Genomic DNA, 27,815 nt, shown 5'->3' with positions numbered 1-27,815 from the left:
TTTAGGCTGTCCTCTGTTATTTCAGCTGCCACATCTCTATTAAGCATCTCTCTTAGTCTGCCTTGATAACTCTTAAATTCTCTGGTGTCTCTTCCAATGAGACCATCAGCTACTCCTGCACCAGTTAATGTTAAGGACTGTTGAGGGGTCCCCTGAACTTGTCTTTTTTGAGCTGTCATGTTTTCCAGAAACACTGGACCCAGAGCATGCAGGGCCCTGAATGTATTGAGGACAAACACCCCACTCCCCAACCCCCTTGCCATAATTGGTTGTTTGCATCTGTACAAAAAATTAATTATTAACTAATCTAGTCTAAAAAATTATATAATTGGACTTATGAAAAATTATAAATTTATATGAAAAATTATCAGCTTAGAGAAATTATAATTAGGCCGTAAGTCCTGCCACGGTCACCATTAAAATGTGAAAATATTTTGAATGATTAGCCTAATTTGGGGGAACTAATCTATGGAGGACCAATCTGGGGACTTTTGACTCACTGGCTGACTGCTATTACCTTAGCATGGGCTGTTTATAAATTGATAAGCAAAATATTAAGAAGCCTCTTAACTAAATAATCAAAGCAGAGTTTATTTATGAGATACAATTTAAATTAAGAATACAGGGAAATAAAACATACAACCTGACTGCGTTACTGTTCTGGTGCTTCCACCTGCTGCCCCTGAAACTTTTTTAATATAATAAGGGCCTTAGCCGCCTCTTGCCTTAGGGTACTTTCACTTGCTCAGCTACTTTCACTAACTCAGCTTGCCTTAATCTTTGCTTTCTCCAACCTGTACCCTGTGCTGACCGCTTCTGTGCTCTCTGCTGCCTCCTGTCCTCTGCCGCCCCTCTAATCTTGTCAGCTGGCCTCCAGTCCTCTTGTCCACTCCCCGTCTCCTTGTTCAATCTCCCTGAGTCTAACCCCCAGATATATATATATATATATATATATTTTCTCCACTCAAATCTTGGGGCTTTTTGTGCCCCCACAGACCAAGCTAATCTGCCAGTCAGGGCTGTGGCTGGGGCTGGGGGGATGCTCGAGCATCACATGCCTCAGCACAGGCTATGCCAGAGCCCAGCCTGGATGAGCCCAGGATCTCTCTGATAGCTCCGATCAGGGTGGAGGGAGCTAGTGCTCCCTCCCCCCAGCTGTCTAACCTGGCATCTTGTACAGCTCACTGGGCTTTTTGGCTCAGCTGAAGCAGAGGGGGAGGGGCACCAGCACCTCCCACACAGAAGAGACCCTGAGGGCCTAAGGCTTTCAAATCTCAGCCTAAAGGTAGGGTCCCCAAATCAAAATAAATTTCCACACATCCCAAGCTGGATTCCCTTAGTACAATCTGTACTAGGCTTGTGCAACTGGACCCATGTAGATAAGGAGACCATCAGATTTCCACAGTTCTCAAGGAAAAAGAATGTGGTTTTTGCCATCACCTTGACTGCCCTTTCCCCTCCTGTGCCATGCCCCTTTAGGGGAAGATTCTGGTGTCGCTTCCTTCCTCTGTCTGTCTGTCCTAAATATATGCAAGCTTGGGGGCAGCTAGGTGGTGCAGTGGATAGAGCAGTGGCCCTGGATTCAGGAGGACCTGAGTTCAAATCCAGTCTCAGATCCTTGACACTTACTAGCTGTGTGACCCTGGGCAAGTCACTTAACCCCAATTGCTTCACACCCCCCCCCCAAAAAATGCAAGCTTATGTATGGATTGTGAGCTCATTCATTTCTCTTGTAATTGACCTGGTTTTCACGTAAGTTTCATAAAGTTTTCATTGCCTGTTGGCACTGGTTACAGTTTTTAGTCTTTCCATGTTGCTCCAGTATTTTTTAATTTAGATTCTCTGTAGCAAGATAAGTGATTTGCTCCCAGCAATCCTGAGCAGGTCTTTACAGTCTTGTTGAGGCTAAACTAGATAAGAGAAAAAAAAAAGATTTATAAAACGAGGCTCAGAAAAATACAAAAACCTACAGTGTCATAATAAGTTTTCTCCTGTATAAAACAAGGGGCTTGGGTCAGATGGCCTCTGAAATTCCTTCCTGCTCTAAATCTATGAAGTTGTTATTGAACATGTCATGAAAGCACCCTGTGCCCAGAAGCCGGGAGACACAAGAAAAGCAAAAGACTGTCTGCTTTCAAGGACTGAGAAAACTAATGGAGCCTTACATCCCTATACAGTGACCTGCATGCAGGAAGGCATCGTGTGTCATGAGCTGATCTGGCCACGTCTGGGGTGTCATGTTCCATGCCACACGCCATGCTTTAGAAAGACCACAGACAGACTGGATGGAGCGTGTCCAGATAGTGAGAGAGCATGAGACCATGTGTGTGAACATTGGCTGAAGGAACCAGGGGGGTGATTAATCTAAGAGACAGAAGGCTTCTGGTGGGGAAGAGGTGAGGGCAGACGATAGCTGTTTTCAATTTTTTTTTTTATGAGGCAGTTGGGGTTAAGGGACTTGCCCAGGGTCACACAGCTAGTGAGTGTCAAGTGTCTGAGGATGGATTTGAACTCAGGCCCTCCTGACTCCAGGGCCAGTGCTCTATCCACTGCACCACCTAGCTGCCCCCTGTTTTCAAATATTTAAAAGGCTGTAAAGGGAAAGAAGAATTGACCTAATTTTGCTTGTTCCTGGAGGGTACAACTGGGGACAGTGAAAGGAAGTTACAAAGGCAGATTTCAGCTGAACACAAGGAAAACCTTCCAAGCAGAATTCTCTAAAAGCTGAATGAGCTGCCTCAAAGAGTGAGCTTCTCATGCCTGCAAGTCTTCAGGTGGCAGTTGAACAATCAGTCAGTAAAGATTAATTAATTCATGGCACACTGTATGCCGGGCACTGTACTCAGCTCTGGGAACACAGAGTTAAGAGACAGCCCTTGCCTGCCCTCAAGGAGCTCACAGTCATGCAGACATGCTAAGTAAGGAATAAGTAGGCAATAACAGAGAGAAGTCACAAAAATTAAGAGGGTTGGGAAAGGCTTCCTGTAGAACAGGAGGTTTTAGTTGGGGTTTAAAGGAAGCCAGTAGGCAGGGATGAGGAGGAAGAACACTCCGGGCATGGAGGACAGGCAGAGGAAATGCCTGGATCAGGAGATAGAGCGTGCCCTTTGTGTCACAGTAAGAGAGCCAAGGAGTAGGATGTGGGAAGACTGCAGAGGTGGCAGGGGGAAGGTTACAAAAGGCTAAGAACGCCAAACAGGATTTTGTATTTGATCCTAGAGGCAGTAAGGAGCCATAGCAGTTTATTGAGTGAGGGTGAGGGTGACATGATCCGACCTGCACTTTGGAAAAATAACTTTGGTGGCTAAATGGAACATGGATTGGAGTGGGGAGAGACTTGAGGCAGGCAGACCCACCAGCAGGCTATTGCAGTCCTCCAAGAGCAAAGTGATAAGGGCCTCTGTACCAGAGCCGTGGCAGTGTCAGAGGAGAGAAGGGAGTCGTATTCAAGAGAGACGTGTAAAGGTGAAGGTGGCAAATTAGATATGGAGGGATCAGAGATGGCGAGGAGTCAAGGATGACACCTAGGTTGGAAGCCAGTGATGTTGCTTTTAAGGGCAATAGGGAAGGTAGGTAGGGGTAGTAGGGTAGGGAGCGGGGCAGGGTTTTGGGGGAAAGATAATGAGTTCTGTTTCTTACATCCGGTATGAGATGTATGAAAAGTGATTGGAGATGAGGCTAGATTGGAAATCAGCAGAGTCTGCAGTGTAGGTAGATTTGAGAATCATCAGCCTAGCGGTGGTCATTAAATCCATAGGAGCTGGTGAGATCATGAAGGGAACTATTAGAGAGAGAGAGGAGGGCCCAGCACGGAGCCCTGAGGGACACCCTTAGATGCAGGATCTGTGGAGGAGGATCCAGCAAAGGAGATGGAGAAGGAGCAATCAGAGAGGTAAGAGGAGCCCAGGGAGAGCATGTATCTGGAAAAGGAAGTGAGTAGCTCAGGTGTTTGAGGGAGAGTCTGTGTGTGTGCTGAAGTCCCCGAGTATGAGGGTGGGAGTTGGGAAGGAAAGACTGTGAGCCACGTACCCAACCCATTGAGGAAGGACAGGAGCAGCCTGGAGGTTTGTAGACAAAAGCTAATCAGGACTTCCTAGTCATAGATTCTGTGTTCATGTATCACCTACTTACTACAGTTTGTGTGCAACTCGTGGCATTTTCAGTCATCATGGACATACGCAGAGTAATGAAAAATGTGAGGCGTCCAACACGTTTCCTTCCGTCTGAAGTTGAATGAGGCCACGCACTGCCTTCTTGTTTCAGCTCTATGTATGAGTGTCCTTTTTGCAGTCTGTTTAGTGCCACCTTGTTTCACATATTTTTGTGGGTGGTTTTGTTGTTTAAATGGTCCCCAAGCCCAGTGCTTCAGTGCTAGTGTTCTAAGTGAAAGAAAGCTGGGAAATACCTTATGGAGAAAGTACAGATGGTTAGATAAGCCTCCTTTAGACAGGAATTGTGGTGCTGTTGGCCGAGTTCAATGTTACCAATATGGCACAACCAGAAAAAGGAAGAGAAAATTCACCCATCTGTCCATGAGGCTGCTCTGGAAAGTGCTCAAGTCAGTGTTGTGACCAGAGGCTCACAGGAACCTAGTCCTGTATTTCCCCAGGGGCAGGAGTCTCACATTTGCCAATTCATTGTTCTCCGTGACTTTGTAGAACATAACTACCATGAATGACAAGAATTGACTGGACTGGGATTTTGATTGTGTGGTGGAGATGAATAGTATGAGTGACGTGGTGATGGGGAGAACCTGGGAGTGGCAGTGGTGAGCAATGGGCCTCCCAACCCCCTCGCCTTGACCAGTGAGCTGAGGGGAGTGAGTGAAGGTACAGCCGTACTAGAAAGGGTGGCCCAGGAGGCTGGCTCATGAAGGGAAGCCAGGTTTCAGTGACAGCTAGAAGGTGGAAGGAGTGGAAGAGGAAAAGACTTAGGAAGAAGGGAAGTTTATTGCCAATGGCACGGGCAAACTAAACTGGGGTACAATGAAAGCTGGGGAGTATTTGATTGGATTTATCAGGGAGGGTTGAAGGGGATGGGCAGTGGGGTTTGGATGATGGCATTCAGGGCATTAGCAAGTGTAAGGTATTCTGGGTGAGAGAGGGTTCATCACTGAATGTAAGCTACCACCTATTGGGGATGCCCCATACATAGGGAATTCTACTCAAGTTCATATATGGGCCTAGTAAACTAATTCCTCTCCTTATTTCCTTTAGGTTGTGAGAACTTCTGCTGAGTCATCTCTACAAATGGATGAGCAAGGCAGCTTCCTTCCAGCAATCAAATGTGTTCCTGTATGTCTCTCTCTACCTTTGCCAGTTCTGACCTTTTGAAGTGCCCATAGATCAGTCATCCAACAAGCACTTTTATATACCTGTATGTCCCCTAGGCTCTCCCTATGGCCACTCCATTGCTTGTAATCCTATAGGCTTTGAGGTTCCAGTTAGCCTTATTCAGGATTGGCCTTTATGCATCAGGAGTCATTTGGCTTCCGTCCCAAACATCAAGGGGCAATTTGGAAAAAAATTTATTCAGTTCCTTTAATTATTAACATTTGGTGCGTCTGCTGTATTGTTGACTGGAAGCTTTGATTGGGAAGCAAAGCCCAAATAACAGCCTTCAGATGTTTTCGAGATAAGCCACACACCAAAGTAGCACCTCAAGGTCACTGTGGCATAGTAAAGAGCAGTGTCCCTCCAGGGAGCAGCTGTGTTCAGGCCTGACCCTGGCTCCTAGCTGCACGGCCACAAGGACGATACATGGGGGCAGCTAGGTGGCACAGTGGATAAAGCACCAGCCCTGGATTCAGGAGGACCTGAGTTCAAATGTGGCCTCAGACACTTGACACTTACTAGCTGTGTGACCCTGAGCAAGTCACTTAACCCTCACTGCCCTGCCCAAAAAAAAGGATGATAGGTGGCCTTTCTAAGCTTCAGTTTCTGGGTTTGTAAAACGAGAATCAGACTGCACTCCCTAGCCCACAGGAAGGTGCCTCATCAGCCTCCAAGCCCTGTGTAAATGTGAAATGGTAGAACACGGAGTTTCTCAAGAAACAGAGACCAGGAAAGGCAGAAGGGCCAGATCACTTAAAATGAGGCTTCTTCAGGTGACAGGAGATCAGTGTTCCTCAGTCTAGCTGGGAAGCCCAGGGTTGGGGCTTGTCATCGCTGTGGGTTAAACTCAGAACAGGACGAAAAGACACCCTGGGCTACTCCGAGCCAGTGGTCTTCTGGTAATTTCATATTGTCTCCCACCCTTTCCTTCTGAGGCCCCAGGATTTCATCAGTTCCGGGGCTTCCGAACATGGTAGCCTCTGGGCATTTGAATGAAGGAAGCTTGGTAGAGGGATCCAGCCTGATACTAATGGTCTCTCACTCCTGCAGATCTCCGCCCTGAAGTACCAGACAGTCCTCCAGGCCCTGACCCAGGAAGACGGGGGATTAGAGCCAGCCGGTGAGCCCTGCTTGGAGCTGTGAGTCTGTCAGTGTGAGGACGGCCTGCCTCGGGCCTCCCAAGATGTGTTCTTAGTTGTTTGTGCTTCTCTAGCGCCCCCTTTCAGAGGGTTGTAGAGGCTTCACTTTTCGATTATGAGCCCCAGGCTCCTGCATCAGAAGACCCAGGCTTTGCTTCCAGCTTTGCTGCTGATTTCTTAAGGTGTTTTGAGCAAGTGATTTCATCTCTGTATCTATTTCTCAGTCTCTGAAGTCAGAATGATACCGGCCTTACTCGGCTTGAAGATTGTCGTGTGGAGCAGGTAGAATATCCCTGAAAGAGCTTTGAAAAAGAGCCCTGTGCCAAATATCAGTTGTTCTTCTCAGTTCTTCTCCTACATGAAGAGGCTGTTTTTTCAGTCATCTTCCCTGGGCCTCCTTTGCTGTAAAAGTGGGAAAATATTTACCTTTTTGTCTTCTGGAGAGGAGAATCAGAGATAGTAGTTTACCAAGCGCTAAGAGAGACACGAGGTTTGGGCTCATCTCGCTCCAAGCTCTAGACAGAACAGCCCCAGCCTTGTCCTGAGAGCTTGGGTGAGGACCTTCTCCACACTCCAGGAGCCGCCATGGGCCCAGAGGAGCCAGAATCCTCGTGCCTCTGCACTTCCAGGCTGGCTCTCCTTCCTGCCCTGGGGCCAGTGCAAAGGCCCTCAGTGGCCATCTAGTCCGAGCCGCAGCTGAGGTGAAGCTTCTCTACGACACATTCAGCTTTTCCTGATGGCCTGCCACTAGACGTATGCACGGGCTTCCAGTGCATCCCGGTCTGTCTTCCAGAGTGCCGGTTGTTAGGAGGTTTTCTGGACATCAAGCTAATGTTAGCATCTTTGCAAGTGTGAGAATATTATCAGGGCCCCCTGCTGAGTGGTTGGTGGAGTTGGTTTTGTCAGTTGGTTTGGGGAGTTGGGGGTTGGCAGCTGAACCAGGAGTGGTTGAGGTAGTTAGGGATTTTCCTATTCTTTCAGAGACACTTGTTCTCTCTTTGTTAACCTCTCATATATTTTAATAAATGTTTAATACCTAAACTGTTAAACTGTTGTCCTAGGGCACAGGTAGGGTGACCACACACATTTAGTTTTACCCATCACACAACTTTATGCCTTGTTTAATCCACCCGCCATGAGACAGCCCTCAAAGTACTAGAAGGCAGTTATCATGCTTCCCTCACCCCCAGTAGGTCTTCTTTTGTCCAGTTTCTTTCTGAAGTCTTTCATTATCATTCTATTATTACCACTGACACTCTTCACCTTACGTCTTGTGTGTGTGTGTGTGTGTGTGTGTGTGTGTGTGTGTGTGTGTGTGTGTGTGTTGATTGGGGTTAAGTGACTTGCCTAGGGTCACATTGCTAGCATCTGAGGCTAAGTTTGAACTCAGGTCCTCCTGACTCCAGGGCCAGTGCTCTGTCCGCTGTGCCACCTAGCTGCCTACCTCTGTCCTTCTTAAATCACATCCAGAATGGAACACCCCACTCTGGAGGCTAAGTGATGGGCCCAAGAACCATTATATTAAACCCTTTCCTGACACTTACTAACAGCCATAGATGGTATTTACTTTCTTGGCTGCTCAGTGCCCCTGTTGACTCAAAGCGATTTTGCAGTCCCCTAGATTCCCAGATGTTTTGTAGGCAGTGTACTAGCTAGTCATTGTTTCCCACCTTTTACTTGTAAAGCTGAGTTTTAAGATCCATTTATTCCTATTTCTTATTTGATTCAGCCCAGCATTCTAACTTGTCAAGTTCTTTTTGAATCCCAGCACGGTCATCAAATAGATTAGCTATCCCTCCCAGCTTTGTGTCCCCTGCAACTTTAATAACAGCGCCACTTAAGCATTTGCTGGAGAGACTGATAAAAATGTTACAGTGTCGAGCCAATTCCAGATCCATGGGACAATCCACTGAAGATCTGGATTATGTTAAACCGTTAATGCCTGAGTCCAGCCATTCAGCTAGTTCTGAATCTGCCTTACTGTTGTTGAGTCCACCCCACTGTCTTGTTCATAAGACTAGCATGACAGAATTTATCAAGTGCTTTGTTAAGATCTCAGGAAAGTATATGTATAGCATGCCCCTGCCCCCTCTCTTAGTCCCTCTGGGGACTTAACTAAGGACAAAAGTGGAATGGTCCCCCTCAGAAAACTTCCATTCCAATGGGGGGATATGCTATACAGAGGAGAGTGGTGGTCAGGGGGATTGTAACTGGAGGGTTGGGTCTTTAACACCATTCCAGTCCCTATAGTAGCATTGATTTCATCAGTGTTTCAAGAGCAAGCCTTTGAAAATCGAGGAGAGGAGGGAGTTCAGGAGGAGACAGTGGCTGCAGCTGATGACAGTGTGCTCACCATGAGTAAACCCTATTGTCCCAATGGATGGCAGTTGTTCCCAGCCCAGAGGCGTCATTTCTGTATTTTAGGTTGTAATCTAGAATCCTGTCATTCCCCAATTGAGAAATGGTCAAAGGATATGAACAGGCAGAAAGAAACCAAAGCTATCTATTCCCATATGAAAAAATGCTCTAAATCACTATTGATTAGAGAAATATAGATTAAAACAACTCTGAGGTACCACCTGACACCTATCAGATTGGCTAAAATGACAAAAAAGGAAAATAATAAATGTTGGAGAAGCTGTGGAAAAATTGGAACACTAATGCATTGTTGGTGGAGCTGTGGACTGATCCAACCATTCTAGAGAGCAATTTGGAATTATGCCCAAAGGGCTATAAAGCTGTGCATACCCTTTTTTTTAATTAATAAAGTATTTTATTTTTTTTCCCGTTACATGTAAAGATAGTTCTCAACTTTTGTTTATACAAGCTTTACAATTTCAGATTTTTCTCCCTCCCTCCCCCCTCCCCTAGACAGCAGGTAATCTGATATAGGTTATTTATATATACACATAATAACATTAAGCATATTTCTGCATTAGTCATGTTATAAGAGAAAAATCAGAGCAATGACGAAAAACCTCAAAATAGAAAAACAACACCACCAAAAACAAAAGAAATAATATGGTTCATTCAGCATCTATACTCCACAGTTCTTTTTTTTTTTTTCCTGGATTTGGAGATCCTCTTCTATCATGAGTTCCCTGGAACTCTTCTGTACCATTGCATTGGTGAGAAGAATATAGTCCATCACAGTAGATCAACACACAATGTTGATGATACTATGTACAATGTTCTTCTGGTTCTGCTCATCTCACTCATCATCAGCCCACGCAAAACCCTCCAGGTTTCTCTGAACTCCTCCTGCTCATCATTTCTTACAGCACAATAGTATTCCATTGTATTCATATACCACAACTTGTCCAGCCATTCCCCAATTGATGGGCATCCCTTCAACTTCCAATTCCTTGCTACCACGTACAGAAGAGCTATAAATATTTTTGTACATGTGGGTCACTCTCCCCTTTCCATGATCTCTTTGGGAAAAAGACCCAAAAGTGCTATTGCTGGGTCAAAGGGTATGCACAGCTTTATCGCCCTTTGGGCATAATTCCAAATTGCTCTTCAGAATGGTTGGATCAGTTCACAGCTCCACCAACAATGCATTAGTGTTCCAATTTTTCCACAGCTTCTCCAACATTTATTATTTTCCTTTTTTGTCATTTTAGCCAATCTGATAGGTGTCAGGTGGTACCTCAGAGTTGTTTTAATTTGCATCTCTCTAATCATTAGAGATTTAGAGCATTTTTTCATATGGGAATAGATAGCTTTGGTTTCTTCATCAGAAAAACTGCCTTTGACCATTTCTCAGTTGGGGAATGACTTGGATTCTTATAAATTTGATTTAATTCCCTATATATTTTAGAAATGAGGCCTTTGTCAGAAGTACTGGCCATAAAAATTGTTTCCCAGCTTTCTGCCTCCCTTCTAATTTTGGATGCATTGCTTCTGTTTGTACAAAAATTTTTTTAATTTAATGTAATCAAAATCATCCATTTTGCATTTTATAATATTCTCTATCTCTTGTTTGGTCATAAACTGTTTTCCTTTCCAAAGATCTGATAGGTAGACTATTCCTTTCTCTCCTAATTTACCTATGGTATCACCTCTTATGTCTAAATCATGTATCCATTTTGACCTTATTTTAGTATAAGGTGTAAGATGTTGGTCTATCATCTGCAAAGAGTGATAGTTTTGTTTCCTCCTTGCCTATTCTAATTCCTTTAATTCCTTTCTCTTCTCTGATTGCTAAAGCTAACATTTCTAGTACAATATTAAATAATAGGGATGATAATGGACATCCCTGTTTCACCCCTGATCTTATTGGGAAGGCTTCTAATTTATCTCCATTGCATATAATACTTGCTGATGGTTTTAGGTAGATACTGTTTATTATTTTAAGCTCCACCTATTCCTAAACTCTCCAGTGTTTTTATTAGGAATGGATGCTGTACTTTGTCAAAAGCTTTCTCTGCATCTATTGAGATAATCATACGATTTTGGTTGGTTTTCTTATTGATGTGGTTGATTGTGTTAATAGTTTTCCTAATGTTGAACCAGCCCTGCATTCCTGGTATAAATCCCACCTGGTCATATAGTGTATTATCCTGGTGATCACTTGCTGTAATCTCCTTGCTAATATCTTATTTAAGATTTTAGCATCAATATTCATTAGGGAAATTGGTCTACAATTTTCTTTCTCTGTTTTTGCTTTGCCTGGTTTTGGTATCACCACCATATTTGTGTCATAAAATGAATTTGGTAGAACTCCTTCTTCACCTATTTTTCCAAATAATTTGTATAATATTGGAATTAATTGTTCTTTAAATGTTTGGTAAAATTCACCTCTAAACCCATCTGGCCCTGGGGATTTTTTCTTAGGGAGTTCATTAATGGCTTGTTCAATTTCTTTTTCTAATATGGATTTATTTAAGGATTTTATTTCCTCTTCAGTTAACCTGGGCAGTTTGTATTTTTGTAAATATTCATCCATTTCATTTAGATTGTCAAATTTATTGGCATACAGTTGGGCAAAATAATTCCTAATTATTGCTTTAATTTCCACTTCATTGGTGGTAACATCACCCTTTTCATTTTTGATACTGGTAATTTGGTTTTCTTCTTCTTTTTTTTTTTAGGCAATGGGGGTTAAATGACTTGCCCAGAGTCACACAGCTAGTAAGTGTCAAGTGTCTGAGGCCGGATTTGAACTCAGGTACTCCTGAATCCAGGGCCGGTGCTTTAACCACTGCGCCATCTAGCTGCCCCAGTTTTCTTCTTTTTTTTAATCAAATTAACCAATATTTTATCTGTTTTATTGGTTTTTTCATAAAACCAGCTCTTAGTTTTATTGATTAATTCTGTAGTTTTTTTGCTTTCAATCTTATTAAATTTCAGGATCTCTAGTTTTGTATCTAATTGGAGATTCCTAATTGGTTCTTTTTCTAGCTTTTTAAGATGCATGCCCAATTCATTAATCTCCTCTTTCTCTTTTTTATTCATGTAAGCATTTAGAGCTATAAAATTTCCCCTAAGCACTGCTTTGGCTGCATCCCATAGATTTTGGTATGTTGTCTCATTATTGTCATTTTCTTGGATATAGTTATTGATTGTTTCTATGATTTGTTGTTTGGCCCATTCATTCTTTTTTTTTTTTTTTTTTGGCAGGGCAATGGGGTTTAAGTGACTTGCCCAGGGTCACACAGCTAGTAAGTGTCTGAGGCTGGGTTTGAATTCAGGTCCTGGGGCAGCTAGATGGCTCAGTGGATAGAGTACCGGCCCTGGAGTCAGGAGTACCTGAGTTCAAATCTGGCCTCAGACACTTAACAGTTACTAGCTGTGTGACCCTGGGCAAGTCACTTAACCCCAATTGCCTCACTAAAAAAAAAAAAGAAAGAAAGAAAAGAAAAGAATTCAGGTCCTCCTGAATCCAAGGCTAGTGCCTTATCCATTGCGCCACCTAGCTGCCCCCTGGCCCATTCATTCTTTAGAATGAAATTATTTAGTTTCCAATTGATTTTCATTCTACTTTTCCCTGGCTCTTTCTTACATGTAATTTTTATTTCATCATGATCTGAGAAGGATGCATTTACTATTTCTGCCTTTCTACATTTGACTATGATGTTTTTGTGCCCTAATACATGGTCAATTTTTGAAAATGTGCCATGTACTGCTGAGAAAAAGGTATATTCCTTTCTATCCCCATTCAATTTTCTCCAGACATCTATCATGTCTAACTTTTCTAGTAATATATTCACCTCTTTCACTTCTTTCTTATTTATTTTTCAGCTAGATTTATCTAATTCTGAGAGGGGAAGATTCAGATCCCCCACTAGTATAGTATTACTGTCTAATTCCTCTTGTAACTCATTTAACTTCTCTAAGAATGTGGATGCTATACCACTTGGTGCATACATATTTAATATTTATATTACTTCATTATCTATAGTACCTTTTAGCAAGATATAATTTCCTTCCTTATCTCTTTTAATGAGATCTATTTTTGCCTGTGCTTTGTCTGAGATAAGAATTGCTACCCCTGCTTTTTTTTACTTTAGCTGAAGCATAATATATTCTGCTCCAGCCTTTTACCTTTATTCTGTGTGTATCTCTCTGCTCCAAATGTGTTTCTTGTAAACAGCATATTGTAGGATTCCAGTTTTTAATCCACTCTGCAATTCGCTTCTGTTTTATAGCAGAGCTCATCCCATTCACATTCACAGTTATTATTACTGTCTATTCCCCTCCATTCTATTTACCCCTTTTGTACTTTTCACCCTATTCCTCCTCACCGACGTTTTACTTCTTACCCCTGCCTCCCCCAATCTGTCCTCCCTTTTTATCACTCCCCTCTCTTTTCCTTACCCTTTTCTCCCTTGCTTTTGTCCTCCCTTCTATCAGTCCCCCCCCTTTCCCTTCCCCTTTTGCTTCCCTGAAGAATGAGCTAAGTTTCTTTATCCCAATGAACATATATGTTATTCCCTCTTTGAATCAAATCTAATGAGAGTAGGGTTGAAACAATGTTCACCCCTCCTTTCTTTCCCTCTATTGTAATAGGGTTTTTTTTTTCACCTCTTCATATGATATAATTCACCCCATTCCCCCTCCCCTTTCCTCTCCTCCCCATAGACTCCCTTTTTAACCCCTTAATTTTCTTTGTAGCATCACATCAAAGACAATTTATATTTTAACCTCTGTGTAAAGTCCTTCTCTCTGCCCAAATACATATACAGTTCTTAAGAGTTATGAGTATTATCTTCCCATGTAGGGATATAAACAGTTTAACCTAATTGAGTAACCTTTTTTTTTTTTCCCCTCTGTTTACCTTTTTAAACTTCTCTTGAGTCTTGTATGTTAAGATCGAATTTTCTATTCAGTTCTGGTCTTTTCATCAGGAAAGATTGAAAGTCCCCATTGTCTTTGAATGTCCATCTTTTCCCCTGAAAGAGAATGATCAGTGTTGCTGGGTAATAGATTCTTGGCTGCAATCCAAGCTCCTTTGCCTTCCGGAATATCATATTCCAAGCCTTGTGGTCCTTTAATGTTGAAGCTGCCAGGTCCTGAGCAATCCTGACTGTGGCTCCATGATATTTAAATTGCTTCTTTCTGGCTGTTTGGAGTATTTTCTCCTTCACCTGATAATTCTGGGATTTGGCTATAATATTCCTTGGAGTTTTCCTTTTGGGGTCTCTTTCAGGAGGTGGTCAGTGGATTCTTTCAATGATGATTTTATCCTCTGATTCTATGATATCAGGGCAGTTCTCCTTAATAATTTCCTGGAATATGGTGTCTAGATTCTTTTTCTGGTCATGGCTTTCAGGCAGTCCAATGATTCTCAGATTGTCTCTCCTGAATCTGTTTTCCAGATCAGTTGTCTTTCCAATGAGGTATTTCACATTTTCTTCTATTTTTTCATTCTTTTGTTTCTGCTTGACTGATTCCTGGTGTCTCATGGATTCCTTATCTTCCAACTGTCCAATTTTAATTTTTAAGGCATTGTTTTCTTCAGTGAGATTATGCACCTTTTTTTCCATTTGGCCAAATGAATTTTTTAAGGCATTGTTTTCTTCAGTGAGATTATGTACATTTTTTTCCATTTGGCCAGATGAATTTTTTAAGGCATTGTTTTCTTCAATGAGATTATGCACTTTTTTTTCCATTTGGCCAGATGAATTTTTTAAGGAATTGTTTTCTGCAGTCAATCTTTGTGCTTCCTTTTCCAAGCTGCTGATTCTTTTTTCATAGTTTTCTTGTTTTGCTTTCATTTCTCTCCCCATTTTTTCTTCTACCTCTTTTAATTGATTTTTAAAATCCTTTTTGAGGGGCAGCTAGGTGGCACAGTGGATAAAGCACCGGCCTTGGATTCAGGAGTACCTGAGTTCAAATCCGGCCTCAGACACTTGACACTTACTAGCTGTGTGACCCTGGGCAAGTCACTTAATCCCCATTGCCCCGCAAAAAAAAAAAATCCTTTTTGAGCTCTTCTAGGAAGGCTTTTTGTTCTTGAGACCAATTCACCTTCCCTCATGAGGCTTCACATGTAGGCAATTTGAGGGTATTGTCCTCATCTGAGTTTGTGTTGGCTTCTTCCCTATTGATACAGAAGCTCTCGATGGAGAGGGCTCTTTTTTGCTTCTTACTCATTATTGCAGCTTATTTATTTTTTTTTTAAGTTGAGGTCTGCTCTGGGGGCACCAGGGTCTCTGTTTTGGACTTCTTGTGCAGGAGTATAGGTGCTGTGTGACCGGCTTTTTACTCTGAGGCCTTTATAGTGTGTGCAGTTCTCCGCCATGCACTTCCTGTCTGAGCGCGCTAGGTCAGTGTGCCTGGTCGCGCCTGTCCTGTTCGTGGCCCTACAGCTGGCAATTTGCCCTCTTGGCTGGTGCAGGTAGGTTTTTCCACTGCCCTATTAGGCCACCAGATTTTTGAGCCAGGTTCCAGGGGCCTCAGTTGTTCGTCTGTGGCCCTCAGCTTCTGGCTGACTTGCCCTGACCCCTTTGGCACTGGGCTGCTGCCCTACACTGGGCCTCCCTTTTGCCAAAGTCAGACCGACCTTTTCCTGAAGTCTTCTAAATTATCTCTGGTTGGAAGACTGTGTCTCTCTGTCTCTTTGCAGGTTCTGTAGTTTCAGAATCCGTCCAGAGGCTTGATTTAATGTTCTTTTTGAGGGAACAGAAGGAGAGCTCAGGCAGCTTGCTGATTTCTCTCCACCATCTTGGCTCCGCCCTATGCATGCTCTTTGACCCAGCAATACCACTTTTGGGTCTTTTTCCCAAAGAGATCATGGAAAGGGGAGAGGGACCCACATGTACAAAAATATTTATAGCTGCTCTTTACATGGTGGCAAGGAACTGGAAGTTGAGGGGATGCCCATCAATTGGGGAATGGCTGGACAAGTTGTGGTATATGAATACAATGGAATACTATTGTGCTGTAAGAAACGATGAGCAGGAGGGGTTCAGAGAAACCTGGAAGAACTTCCATGAACTGATGATGAGTGAGATGAGCAGAACCAGAAGAACATTGTACACAGTATCATCAACATTGTGTGTTGATCTACTGTGATGGACTATATTCTTCTCACCAATGCAATGGTACAGAAGAGTTCCAGGGAACTCGTTAATGGAAGAGGATCTCCAAATCCAGGAAAAAAAAAAAAAACAAAATAAAACTGTGGAGTATAGATGCTGAATGAACCATATTATTTCTTTTGTTTTTGGTGGTGTTGTTTTTCTATTTTGAGGTTTTTCGTCATTGCTCTGATTTTTCTCTTATAACATGACTAATGCAGAAATATGTTTAATGTTATTATATGTGTGTATATATGTATATAGATATAACCTATATCAGATTACCTGCTGTCTAGGGGAGGGGGAAGGGGGGGGAGGGAGAAAAATCTGAAATTGTAAAGCTTGTATAAACAAAAGTTGAGAACTATCTTTACATGTAACGGGAAAAAAAATAAAATACTTTATTAAAAAGAAAAAAAAAAGAAAAAAAATCTAAAATCCTGATCCCTCTCTCAAACACCATCTTTTTTACTTCTTCACTTTCCAAACCTTTGTCTTTTTTGTTGGGAACCTAACAATCAACAACCATAAACATCTGGATATTCAAAGAAGAACCCAAGAAGATGGAAGAGATACCTTCTATTCTGCCTTCTCAGCTTCTGCTCATGAAGGGCAACATCTTACTGCTGCTGCTGCTGCTGTTGTTATTTGTCCTTCATTCTTAAAGAAGGCCATGACATCAGGGTGATGTCTTTGAGAGGCAACATCTTGGAGGGCTGTGGGGTCAGAGGACCTGAGTTTGAATCCTGTCTGTTACATGTATTATCTCTGTGATCTTGGGCAAATCACAGAGCTACCCTGAACCTCAGTCTCTTCATCTGAGAAATGAGGTGGTCGGGCCAGAGTGCCTGAAGTTCCTTCCAATTTGACATCTGTGATCCTGCTTCAGCTCAGTTTCCTTCTCAAGTTTGAACCATGCCCTCTAGATGAACCACCAGCCTTCTCTATGATTCCAACGCTACAGATCCCTTTAGTGGCTGAGAGCGCCCTCCAGCCTCTCTGCCAACAGCAGACAGGAACTCCACACTTCGAGGACTCCTGAGTTCTCTAATCACTGTGGGCAGGAACATTTGGTTATATCTCCAGACATTTAAGAGCCGGGGACCAAAGGTTCTCATTGTCGGAATTAATTCATTGATGATGCTCTATTGGGCTTGAAAATCCACCCATACAAAAAAGAGCCCGTTATCGAACAGTCCTCTCTTCTGGACACACAAGGAGAACATTTGCTCTAGCCTGCGTCTGACCACTGGTGTGGGGAGAGATTCTCCCAGCATCCAGCTCGAGCTTGGCTTTTTCGACTGCTTCCACAGACATGACTGAGAAAAGGCAGGACAAATTCCTGTCTGATTTGGTGCTAGGGAGAGCCAGCTCAGCAATTCAGGCCCCAAACGGGTGGCCTTGGGGCCCCCACGAGCCTAGTGCTGACAGAGCTTAAATTGTAGGCTTGTATTGATCGCTGATACCCTCCTTTTCTTATGGTTGCAGGAGATAGCCCGGAGATGCTCAGAGCCCAGGAGGAATGGGAAGCGGTGGAAAACATTCAGCCAGGAGCCGGTAAGTGACGGAACTGATGCCTGTGTGCTTTAGCTGCCGGAGAGCCAGCTGTCACCAGAGCCAGTGGGGTGGCGAGGTGAGACTTAGAACTTAGAACTTCACTTAGAACAGACTTAGAACACAGGTTCCCAACCTTTGGGCCAGGAGGGATCCGAGCATCTCCATGCGGACTGAGCATTGTGGTTCTGGTTAATCCCGTGCTACACACAACTGTTCTTGTGTTCAGAAAGAGGTTCTCACCTCCAGAATGGCTGGAAGTCACTGAATTAGAACAAATTCTCTTCCCCATGTCTGTCTCCTCCCCTATCCGCTTTAGTTCCTGCCTCAGGGTTGTGAGTGAGCCCGTGAAGCAGAGACCTGGAAATAGCCAGGCTCCCCACAGGCCTCTGGGTAATAGCTGTAGCAGCCCTTTGAAGGACTGGGGCCCAGACAGCTGGGACAGAGGAGGGGGAGCCAAGAAGCAAGGCCTTTCCAGGGGAGAAAGCAGCCCCAGCCCTGCCCTGCTCTGCCCTGCTCTGCCTTGTTGGTTCAGGAGTCCACCTTGAAAGGGATAATAACATAAGTCCTTGTCAGCTAAGACTTACTTGTGAGCCAGCAGCTCACTTAGCTGAAATGAACAGTTTGGGGGAGGGGGAGGGGGAGGGGCACCAAAGACGAATGTCCCTCCCTTTCCAATGCCCCTTCCCTGGCCTGAGGTTTGACCTGCTACGCTAAGTCAGACGAGGAAGGCAGAGGGCTCCCCACGTCAGGGGCATGGGCTGAGGGCCCCCAGCAGTCCCTGCATGTTTTCAGTCCTCTGGGGTCCAGATCAGGTAGGGGGGCTATGAGTCAGGATCACAACATGCTTTGAGACAGGATGTGAATGCTGGGGCCGGATCTTCTTTGTTTGCAGGCGGCTGGGAAAGCTCAGACAGACACGGGCAGCTGATTTCCTTCAACGAGGCCCTCCAGCACTTCCAGACGGCCGACCTCTCCAGTTGCAGGGTACGACCCAGCCCAGGGTACAGCCGGGATGTGGCTTCAGACTGAAGCAGGCCGGCTTCTTTTCAGGCTCCAAGTTTACATCACATGACGATGAGAAGGCAGCCAGGCAGGATGAAGGGCATCCGCGGAATTAGCCTGCGGGCCCAGAGTGAACAAGTCAACTGGGCCCTTAGATAATCTGTGGGGCTGGGAAAAGGAAGGAAGGGACAGCTGAGGCCCCTGAATTGTCAGGGGTCTGTTTGAGAGTGACCCTTGTCCGGTCCAGGAGAAAAGGAGCAAAGAGAGAACAGGAGAGGGGCTGTGATAGAGGCCAGAAGCAGCTGTGAAAGGAGGCATCTGGGACCCAGGGAAGGCTGTTCTGTGGGTGCATCTGGCCTTGGCACTTCTTAGCCCAGCGAGTACATCGTTGTGATGTGGTTCCTGACATTTGGTGGCCAGGACTGCTTCTGCTAAGCTACCCCCTGGAGACTCTGACCTCAGGGGAGCATGGCTGGACACCCCCAGGACAGCGGCTCTTAACCTGGGGCCAGTGACCTTTTAAAATGTGTGTGTGTGTGTGTGTGTGTGTGTGTACACACACACGCACACAACTCTTTGGTAGAACTGGTTTCCTTTGCAATTCTGTTGTGTATTTCATGCATTTGAGAACATGCTTTGGAGGTGGGGTCCATAGTTTTCACGACACAAGAAAGGTTAAGAATCCCCGGGCTGGAAAGAGGCCCACCCAAGGCTGTGTCATTCTTGTCCACCTTGCAAGGAGAGAAACCCATGGAGCAAGCCACCTGCCAGGGAGGCACGTCCTGACCCACAGCTGGGCACATGGGGCGGTTTGCACGGGCGCCTCTCCACAGCCCCAGCACGGTCCTCGTTTCTCTTTCCAGACCAGGCACAGCAGTATCGGGGCTGTTCTCTAATATCTGACTGTATAAAGCAGCGAGCATTCAGATGGCTTCCACCCCGAGGTCCTTTCCCACTTCTCCGGCCCGGATCCAGTCTCCTGGTGAGCCCCTGCTTCCTGGTAAATAGATCTGATTAGTTCTTTTGTTTTCTCAGAAGACGACCCCCCAGCCAGCAGTTTCCCGCAGGGGGCTCTCGGCTCTCTTCCGCTGCTTCTTTGGGCCCCCCCAGCTGCTCGACGGCCTTCAGGAAGAACGGGACCTAATCCTGGCCATCGCCCAGTGTAAGTGACATGCCAGGGTGGGGCACAGACGTGGCCTAGGAAGGGACCTGTTCTCTGCCCCACTTAGCCCTGGGTCAGGGGGCCCCTCTGTGTGCTTGTTCCTGGTCGTCTCCTTCCCTCCCATCAGGTGTAAGCACTAGAGGCCTTTTTGGGGAGTCAGGGAGGCGGGCGGCTGCTGGCGATCTGGGAGAAGAGGCCCTGAGCGTGACCGGGGCCTGCACTGGCACTGCTCAGCAGCAGCCCCAGACTGGGAATGTTCTGGTGAGAAGCCGGACTCAGTGTGGGAAGCAGGCAGGAAGGAGAGAGGACTTCTCTGTTTTCTGAGCCAGGTGGCCTGGATAGCAAGGACCCCGTGCACAGCCGCGTCCTCCAGACCATTTACAAGAAGCTCACGGGTGCCAGGTTTGACTGTGCCCTCTACGGAACCCACTGGGAGGAGCTGGGCTTTCAAGGTAAGAAGAGCCGAGTGGGGAGCTCACGGGGCTCTTGCTGCCTCCCCGGGGGCATGGCCAGAGAGGAGTGGCCGGGCCTTGGGGGACAGGTGGGAGAGAGGGCTTGTCTGGAAGCACAGTAGTGAGTCTGGGGTGTGAGGGCAGCGGTCACGTGCGCCCTCTGGGCCACGAGGCGGGGGTGGGGGGTGGGGGGCCTGACTTCATCCACCCGTTTTAGCCAGTAAGTTGGAGGAACTTGTGCAGGGCTTCAGGCCTTGCCTTGGATTCCACGTAGGAATGCACCCGACCCATGCAGCCATTTTGTCTCGGTCTGCAGAAGTAGGGGTGTCACTCCCAGACAGTCAGGGCAGCCAGATTTGACGCAGTGCCCACTCGTGAGGAGCTCCCTGGCGGGGAGGGGAGGTGCAAGGGGACCAGCAAGGGCCTGACCCCCCCAGCTTCCTGCCACACTGCGCCTTCCACTTCTCTGATACGTTTCTGTCACAGGATCAAACCCCGCCACAGACCTTCGGGGGGCGGGCTTCCTGGCCCTCCTGCATCTCCTCTACCTTGTGATGGACTCCAAGACCCTTCTGCTGGCCCATGACATTTTCCGGCTTTCCCAGCACCATACCCAGGTAGGGCCAGCCTCGCCATCCCACATGTGGGTATCTATGGACGTCCTACCATCCTGTGCCTAACTGGAGCTGCCGCTGGCCCTGGGCCGAGAGAGGGGCTGCTGGGGCCGCAGCAGGCCATGCTCCCGAGCTGGTGGCCTCACGGTAACCCCAGATGGGGCCTCCCATAGTAGAATTCCTGTCCTTTCCTCTTTGCATGACTCTTTATTCTCTGACCCTAAGAGGGGAAAGTGAGAATTTTATATAAAGTAAAAGCATTGCCTGAAGTCACACACAGTATAACCGGGGGCAGCAGAAAGCCTCCTCTGCCTAAGGCTATTTCAGTCAGGACTTGTTAATGACCCGACCCAGGAAAGCCCCCCATGATTCAGTGGGGTGGCCCCGGGACTCTTCTCCTGTCACGATCCACCTTCAGACTTGGGGAACCCAGGTGAGTCAGTGCCCCAATCAGGGGCCCCAGTGCCTTCGCTTCCGCAGACCTTTATTAAGCACCAACTGCACACAGGGCACGGTGCTTGGCACCTTTGTCCAGAGTTTAGCTCCTACTGCCTCCAAGATAAAGCAGCCTCTTGGGGGTCTCAAGTCCCTCCTCTGGCTCCAGCTGCCTCTCTTCACGCTCCTGGGTGACTTTGGAGGTCGGATTTCCCCCAGCAGTAGTCTTTCTCCCCCCTCCCCCCAGTTACTTTGCATTCACTCTCATGGTTTTTGTGTTTGCACCCTCGTGTGCATGTTCTCTCTCCAGGATTATATTCATAAATCCTTGAGGTAAGGGAGCATTCTGCCCTTGTCTTTGGATCCATAGAGCATGATGCTTTAATGCTATGTGGACGTGGTGGGACGAGTATTTAGAACTGTCCAGAAGGAAAGCTCAGAGAGAGACAAGGCCCTTTGTCAGAAGCCCAGGGACTAAGCTCAGGGCATTTCATTCCAAAGGCGTTCTCTGCCAGGAACGACAAAGCACACTTTCATCTCCTCGGAGGCATGACCATCATTGCTCAGGTGGTTCATTGCCCCTGGAAATACAGTGGGTAGTCATTCTGGAAGCACATTTCCAGCTAACTCAGCTCGGATGATTCTTTTCTCTTCTTGTCTCTATTGGAGGCTTCCTGGGGAAATCACATCTAATTCTGCTGTCTCTGATGTTTTCTTCACGACATTTAGAGGCAGAGGCCTGGAGTTCAAATCCTGTTCTTTTTTTTCTTTTTTTAACCTTTTTATGTGATCTTAGGCATTGTTTACCCTTTCTGGGCCTCAGTGTCCTCATCTATAATGTGAAGGGGGTGGATTCGATTCTCTTTCAGCCCATGACCCCGTTTCCTGCCTCGTTATTAGCTACAGCATCTGGGACAGAAGCGAAACTACTCACCCTCACACAGCTGTCTGCCCCCCAAACCCGGGCCTTGTTAGTGTCGTTTCTTATCCCAACCCTCAGTTCAGAGAGGAGGAGTCCAGAATGACTTGTCTTGGTCTCCTAAGAAAACACCTGATTCCTACCGCATAGAGTGGATGTTGAGAGCCCTTATTAGGTGGGATCTAGCCCGCTTTGTCTTCTGTGTCCGCAGTGTCTAGCTGGTCTTTGTTCATCGAGGCCACCTTGTAGGCCCTTCAGGGTAGAGGAGATCCCTGCTGCTGCTGCCACCAACCCAGTGGTGCTTCTTGTCTTGCGCAGTGAGAACCAGTTTTCTATATCCAAGGTCCTAGTGTCTGAATGGATCAGGGAGAGGGTCACTCCATTTCCCTAGAAGGAGCCCACCCAGACATTCATCAGTCCAGTTCTGTTTCTAAAAAACAAGGGCTACACAGCATTTTTTATTCAGACGCCTACTCCCATATCATTGAATTTTAACTTGCTTCTACCGGATTCTTGGGGGGGATGTTTATGAGTCAGGAAGATGGGATTAAGATGGGAAGGACACTGACCTGATGATCAATGTGCCTGGTTTTTGTCTCAGTTCTGCTATTGAATAGCTGTATGACCTTGGGCAAATCAGCTCAACCTGCAGGCTTTTATTTCTTCATTTGTAAAATGAAAGAGATGGATGGAAAGAGAGACCCTAACAGTCTGTCCTGTGATTCCTTAGACAAATGCATTTTTTCTGTGTAATCCACCCTTATATGTTTTCTAAGGATCTACTCAGTCTTTCACTTCTTCCAAAGAGCTGCCTGAGGCATCAGATATAAGTTTGGGTCATCCAGCCCTAAGGGATAACCCCAGGATCTCCAGTTGAGTTGGCTAAAAGTGCTCAAAAGAACACTTCCTCTTCAAGGGACTCGCCCCAAGAACCTCACCCATGACTCCTTTATTTAGCATTTTATTTTTATTTTTTTTCTTCCCAATTACATGTGAAAATCATTTTTTAAAACATCCATTTTTAAAACTTTGTGTTCCACATTCTCATCCTTCCTCCCCATTCCCCCCTTTAAGAAGGCAAGCAATTCAATATAATAAGTTACACATGTGTAGGCATGCAAAATATTTCCATATTAGGTTGTAAAAGAAAACAGACCAAAAAAAAAAACCTCAAGAAAAATAAAGTTTAAAAAATGATGCTTCAGTTTGTATTCTGACATCATCAGTTCTTTCTCTGCGGATGGAGGGCATTTTTCACCCTTAGTCCTTCAGAGTTGTCTTGGATCATTGTATCACTGAGAATAACCAAGACCCTGACTCTTTAACCCCGGCTCTATGTAGCAGTGTGTTTTTTTGCTTTTAAATTGTTTTTGTTCTTAAATTTAAAAAATTTGCTCAAGTTAGTTTTTGCTTTTGAAAATGTATCTTATAATGATGAGCAGGTAGATTTCAGAAAAACCTGGAAAGACTTAAGTGGATCGATGCTGAGTGAAGTGAGCAGAACCAGGAGAACATTGTATACAGTAACAGCAACATTGTGTGATGATCAACTGTGATAGACTTAGCTCTTCTCAATACAATGATTCCATACAATTCCAAAGAACTCATGATGGAAAATGTTCTCCATATCCAGAAAAAAAAAAAGAACTGTGGAATCTGGATGCAGATTGAAACATACTGTTTCTACTTTTGTTTTTGCTTTTTTTTTGAGGTTTTTCCCTCAAATGTTTAACATGATTGTCCTGTATAACCTCTATCAGATGGTTTGCTGTCTTGGGGTGGGGGGAAGGAAGGGAAGGAGGGAGAAAAATTTGGAACTAAAAATCTTATGAAAACAAATGTTGAAAATTATCTTTAAATGTAACTGGAAAATAATAAAATACTTTTATGATTAAAAAAAGAGAAAATGTATCTTATGATCATACTTTGAATTCAAATAGGACCATCCAACTCCAGAAGTATCTTCACATACTATCTCATTAGATCCTTACAACAACCCTGTGAGTGAGGTGTGTGAGGTAAATATTACCCCCATTTCACAGGGGAGGAAACAGGTTTAGAAACTTGACATAACTTGCCCAGGTTAAAACCTCAGCCTCCTGATTTCTGGCCCACTATGCCATGGAGTGCATTTTGCTGCCTCAGTATTTTGCTGAACCAGATGCTTGTGACACATATGACAAAGAGTTCAGCCCATTCTTGACTGTTTGAGGTAACAGTACTAACCTTTAGGAAGAGGCATTTCTTGTCACCTTTTATTTTCTCTGCCCGTCGTCAGGTGGAGGGACTAAGAGTGGAAAAGACATATCTAAGGCCCTGAGCCATATCCTCAGAGTCTGTTGCTGAATATTTGGGAATTGACCCTTATAGTGCCCCTCATCACTAGGGACATGGTGTGACACCCAGTGAGGAGCCAGGCATTGGGTTCATATTCTACTGTAATGAGGGGGAGGTGGTGGGGGATGATGGCCCGGGAGGTATTCTAGAATGTAGAAGTTGGGGGGAAAGGCAGCAGAGAATTAGCGCTGCCCCTGACTTGGTGTCATTTCTCTTCCAGCACTTCCCCTTCTGTGTGATGTCGGTAAACATCACTCGAATAGTGATCCAGGCCCTTCGGGAAGAGTGTCTCTCCAAGTGAGTCCCCCAGCTGCTCTCATGGAAAATTAGCTGGCCCCAGGAGGCTTGCCACATTTGAGGACCGGTTGGCAAGACCATCCCTGATCCTCTTCCCATACCAGTCTTTGACCGTTCGCTTGTGAGCATCCGGTCTGGGGTAAGGTCCGTGCTCCAAGCTCTGCTCAGCACAGAGGAGTCTTTCTTTGGCCTGAGTCCATTTCTAGGCACTCTGGGCTTTGCTGCAGAAGGCAGGTGGCCTTGTCCCGTGGCAGGCATAGCCTGGGGAACGTGCTTGTGGGGAGACTTAGACCGGGAATGGGAAGAAGAGCTCTTCTGCAGGCTTTCCCTCGCTGTCATCGGCCGTGTGGGAAGGACTTGCTGAGCTCGTAAAAATCCACCGCTCCCGTCCTGCCTTGCAGAGAATGCAATCGCCAGCACGCGGTGATCGCCGTGGTGAACAGTCTGTATGCCGCCGTTTTTCTGCGCCTCGCCTACGTCTGGAGGACCCAGCAGAAAACCGTTTTGGACTCCAGCTTTGTTCTCAAAGGTGTGTGCCAGAACAGTGGGGCCGCCTCCTTTGCCCGGGGCCTCCAGACTGCGTCCTTCAGCTGGGGGGTCTGGGTGATGTCTAGTCTCTCCCTGCCCTTAGGTTTTCTTAAGCTGGCGCACCGCTTCTCTCCCAGACTGTCTTTATCTCTTCTACCTGCCTTCTTTTTCTTCTGCCATTGTTTTTCGCACTTCTTCACTGTCTATAGACAGGCATATGCCCCCCCCCCTTTCTAGCCTCTCCTGGTTCCCCGTGTGCCCCAGGACTGCTTTCATCCCTAGTTCTGGGTTTGGTGCCTTTGAAAGGATCTACTGTCTTCTCATGAAGTTTACTGATTTGGACCCAGGGCTTCCAGCCTCCAGAATATTTCCCAAAGCTATTACTTTTAGCTGCTTGGGCCCAGCAGGTTAAAGAGCTGTCAGATAGACCCTTTATCCACCCTTATCCGTTCCAGACCTGGAAATACTGGCCAAAAAGAACCCAAAGCTGCTGCTCCGGAACCTGGACACCTACTTAACCAAAGGGCTGCCCCTGCCAGGGCTGTCTGGGACACAGAGTGTCTCTGGCACCCGCCCCAAGGACCTCGGCTTCACAGGAGTGTGCGACCTCTAGCTCCCACCCCAGAGGAGCACCAGCTGGATGATTCCAGAAGCCCCAGGATCTGGAGACCAGACCTTGAAGAGCCTGGAAAGGCCCGCGTGGGGCATCAGCTAGGATAGCTTGGTCAGGCCTCGCCAGCCCTGTTCTCTGTTGGTGAGATGTAGCTTTTAGAGGGAGGATCCTGGCCTGGAGCCGGGACTGCCCAATAGCTTTAACCCCCAGGCTGGGGGTGAGCACCCCTGGGTTAGATCCATGGGGTGCCCAGGCACCCAAACTTAGAATGGCCCCAAGGTTTACATGCCCAGTCTGAGTAGCGAAGGCCTTGCTTAGTTCTACAGGGCTCCTGCGTGGAATTCAGCAGAGATCGACGGAATGTTTGTGTGAGTAGAATTGAGGTCAGAGACATGAATTCATGGGAAAGTACCCACAGAAGACTCATTCCCTGGGCAGAAGGGCTTTCCAGGCTGCACATGTCCTGCTAACTAGGAGCAAACATAGTTTGAGCCTGAGGAGAAGTAGAGTAAAAGAGAAGAAAAGGTAGTAACAGCAACCCCAGGACAGTGCTGGTCGGAGGCAGTCTGGCCTGAGGAGGCTCACCTTGGGGAACCTCCTTCCCCGTTGCGTGTCAGGGCCGGATGCCCTGTGACCCCTGACCCCGTTCTCTTCTGCATGGTGGTGCCCGCTTGGCGGTTTGGCCGTCTTCACAACTAGAGACAGCCAGGCAGGGGAAGGAGCGGCGGTCACATGAATGGTTTTCAAATTAAAAAAGATGGTCAAAGTTTCAGGATCTCACAGAGTTTTTATTTTCCTTTCAGTAAGTTTCTCAGTCTAGTTCAGGTGGGGAGCAGCATGGAGGGAGTGCAGTAGCGAGAGAAGGTGGCAGTGGCGCTATCGTGCACATCGCTAGTACATTGCTTGGTACGTTACTCTCTATAGCTATGCTCTGTAGGGGTCTTGGGGGAGGGAGGAGTTTGCCTCTTGCCTGGCCAGACATGAGTCACGGGGCACTCAGTCCTCCTCTGCCCCAAAGGCCCCAAGAACACCCTGGCCTGTAGCAGGGGAGCCAGGAATGGTGCAGGGAGAAAATGATCCTGCATGGTGTCTTCCGCCTCTGACTTTTCCTCCAGTTACCTGTGGGCTAGCCCACCCTTGGAGAGCTTTCCTGACGATCCCTGCTCAGGGATGCAGAGCTGTGGGCCCCCAACCAGGGGAGGCTCAGCTGGTTCAACCCCAGGCTAGCTTGGCCTTTGATGTCCCCTTCTCCGCTCCATCTCCTTCCATGACCGCCTCTTATAGCCCAGGCCTCTCCTCCTCCCACCAGCCTCTCTGGAGGAGGAATGCCTATGCACCCACCCAAGTCCTGTCGTTTAAAAGCTGTCCTGAGGCCCTCCTTGCCTTATCAAACAGGAACCTGGGTCAGCCCTGCAATTTGCTCCAGTGTTCTCTTAAGGACCGATTTCTCATTTGTCCCCTCTCATTCCCACTTAGCAGAGCAGCTAGAACAACAGAGGGTTTACGCAGAAGTCATGGGGATGGAGAAGCTTGGAGAAAAATGATATTTTACACTGAATTTTTAAGGGCTGGATGTGGTTTTTGCTGTGCCTCTGAAAAGCCGTCTGCTGCTCTCAGAGACTGTGATCTGTTTCCATGTGGCCCCGCTCCCTAATCCTGGAATGTTCAGGACCAAAGTGCCCCTCCCTGTCCGTCCACATCACCCCTCGTGGAGGTTAGAGTGGAAGCTCCCAGAGGACAGGCACTGCTCTTGCATATTTGTATCCTTAGTGCTTAGCACAGTGCCTGGCACATTGGGAGCACTTAATAAATGCTCAGAATTGACAGCGAAGAGCACCTGAGGTCACCACATATTTATGCCCCAGTCAAACAATCAGTAACAGTTCTCAGGTTACATAAA

At 46.3% G+C, this 27,815-nt stretch overlaps 1 protein-coding gene across 4 annotated transcripts in view; it reads left to right on the top strand.

Moving 5' to 3' along the window:
* Window positions 1–26,865, top strand: part of ELMOD3 (ELMO domain containing 3) — a 33,353-nt gene extending 6,488 nt beyond the window's left edge. The window contains exons 3-13 of one of the 4 annotated variants that reach the window (XM_043988482.1): window positions 5,217–5,294; window positions 6,384–6,453; window positions 17,488–17,556; window positions 18,449–18,540; window positions 19,597–19,720; window positions 20,050–20,172; window positions 20,659–20,789; window positions 24,081–24,158; window positions 24,698–24,774; window positions 25,176–25,303; window positions 25,758–26,865. In XM_043988482.1, coding sequence (XP_043844417.1) covers window positions 5,217–5,294; window positions 6,384–6,453; window positions 17,488–17,556; window positions 18,449–18,540; window positions 19,597–19,720; window positions 20,050–20,172; window positions 20,659–20,789; window positions 24,081–24,158; window positions 24,698–24,774; window positions 25,176–25,303; window positions 25,758–25,915 — 1,128 coding nt within the window. In that variant the 3' untranslated portion in view covers window positions 25,916–26,865. Of the gene's footprint in view, window positions 1–5,216; window positions 5,295–6,383; window positions 6,454–17,487; window positions 17,557–18,448; window positions 18,541–19,593; window positions 19,721–20,049; window positions 20,173–20,658; window positions 20,790–24,080; window positions 24,159–24,697; window positions 24,775–25,175; window positions 25,304–25,757 lie in introns of all 4 variants that reach the window. The other 3 variants (XM_043988481.1, XM_043988484.1, XM_043988483.1) reach the window with 3 other exon arrangements.
* The last annotated feature ends 950 nt before the right edge of the window (window positions 26,866–27,815 follow it).

Source organism: Dromiciops gliroides, chromosome 2, assembly GCF_019393635.1.
Source record: "Dromiciops gliroides isolate mDroGli1 chromosome 2, mDroGli1.pri, whole genome shotgun sequence".
Lineage (NCBI taxonomy): Eukaryota > Metazoa > Chordata > Mammalia > Microbiotheria > Microbiotheriidae > Dromiciops > Dromiciops gliroides.
This window is presented reverse-complemented; position numbering and strand designations above follow the sequence as displayed.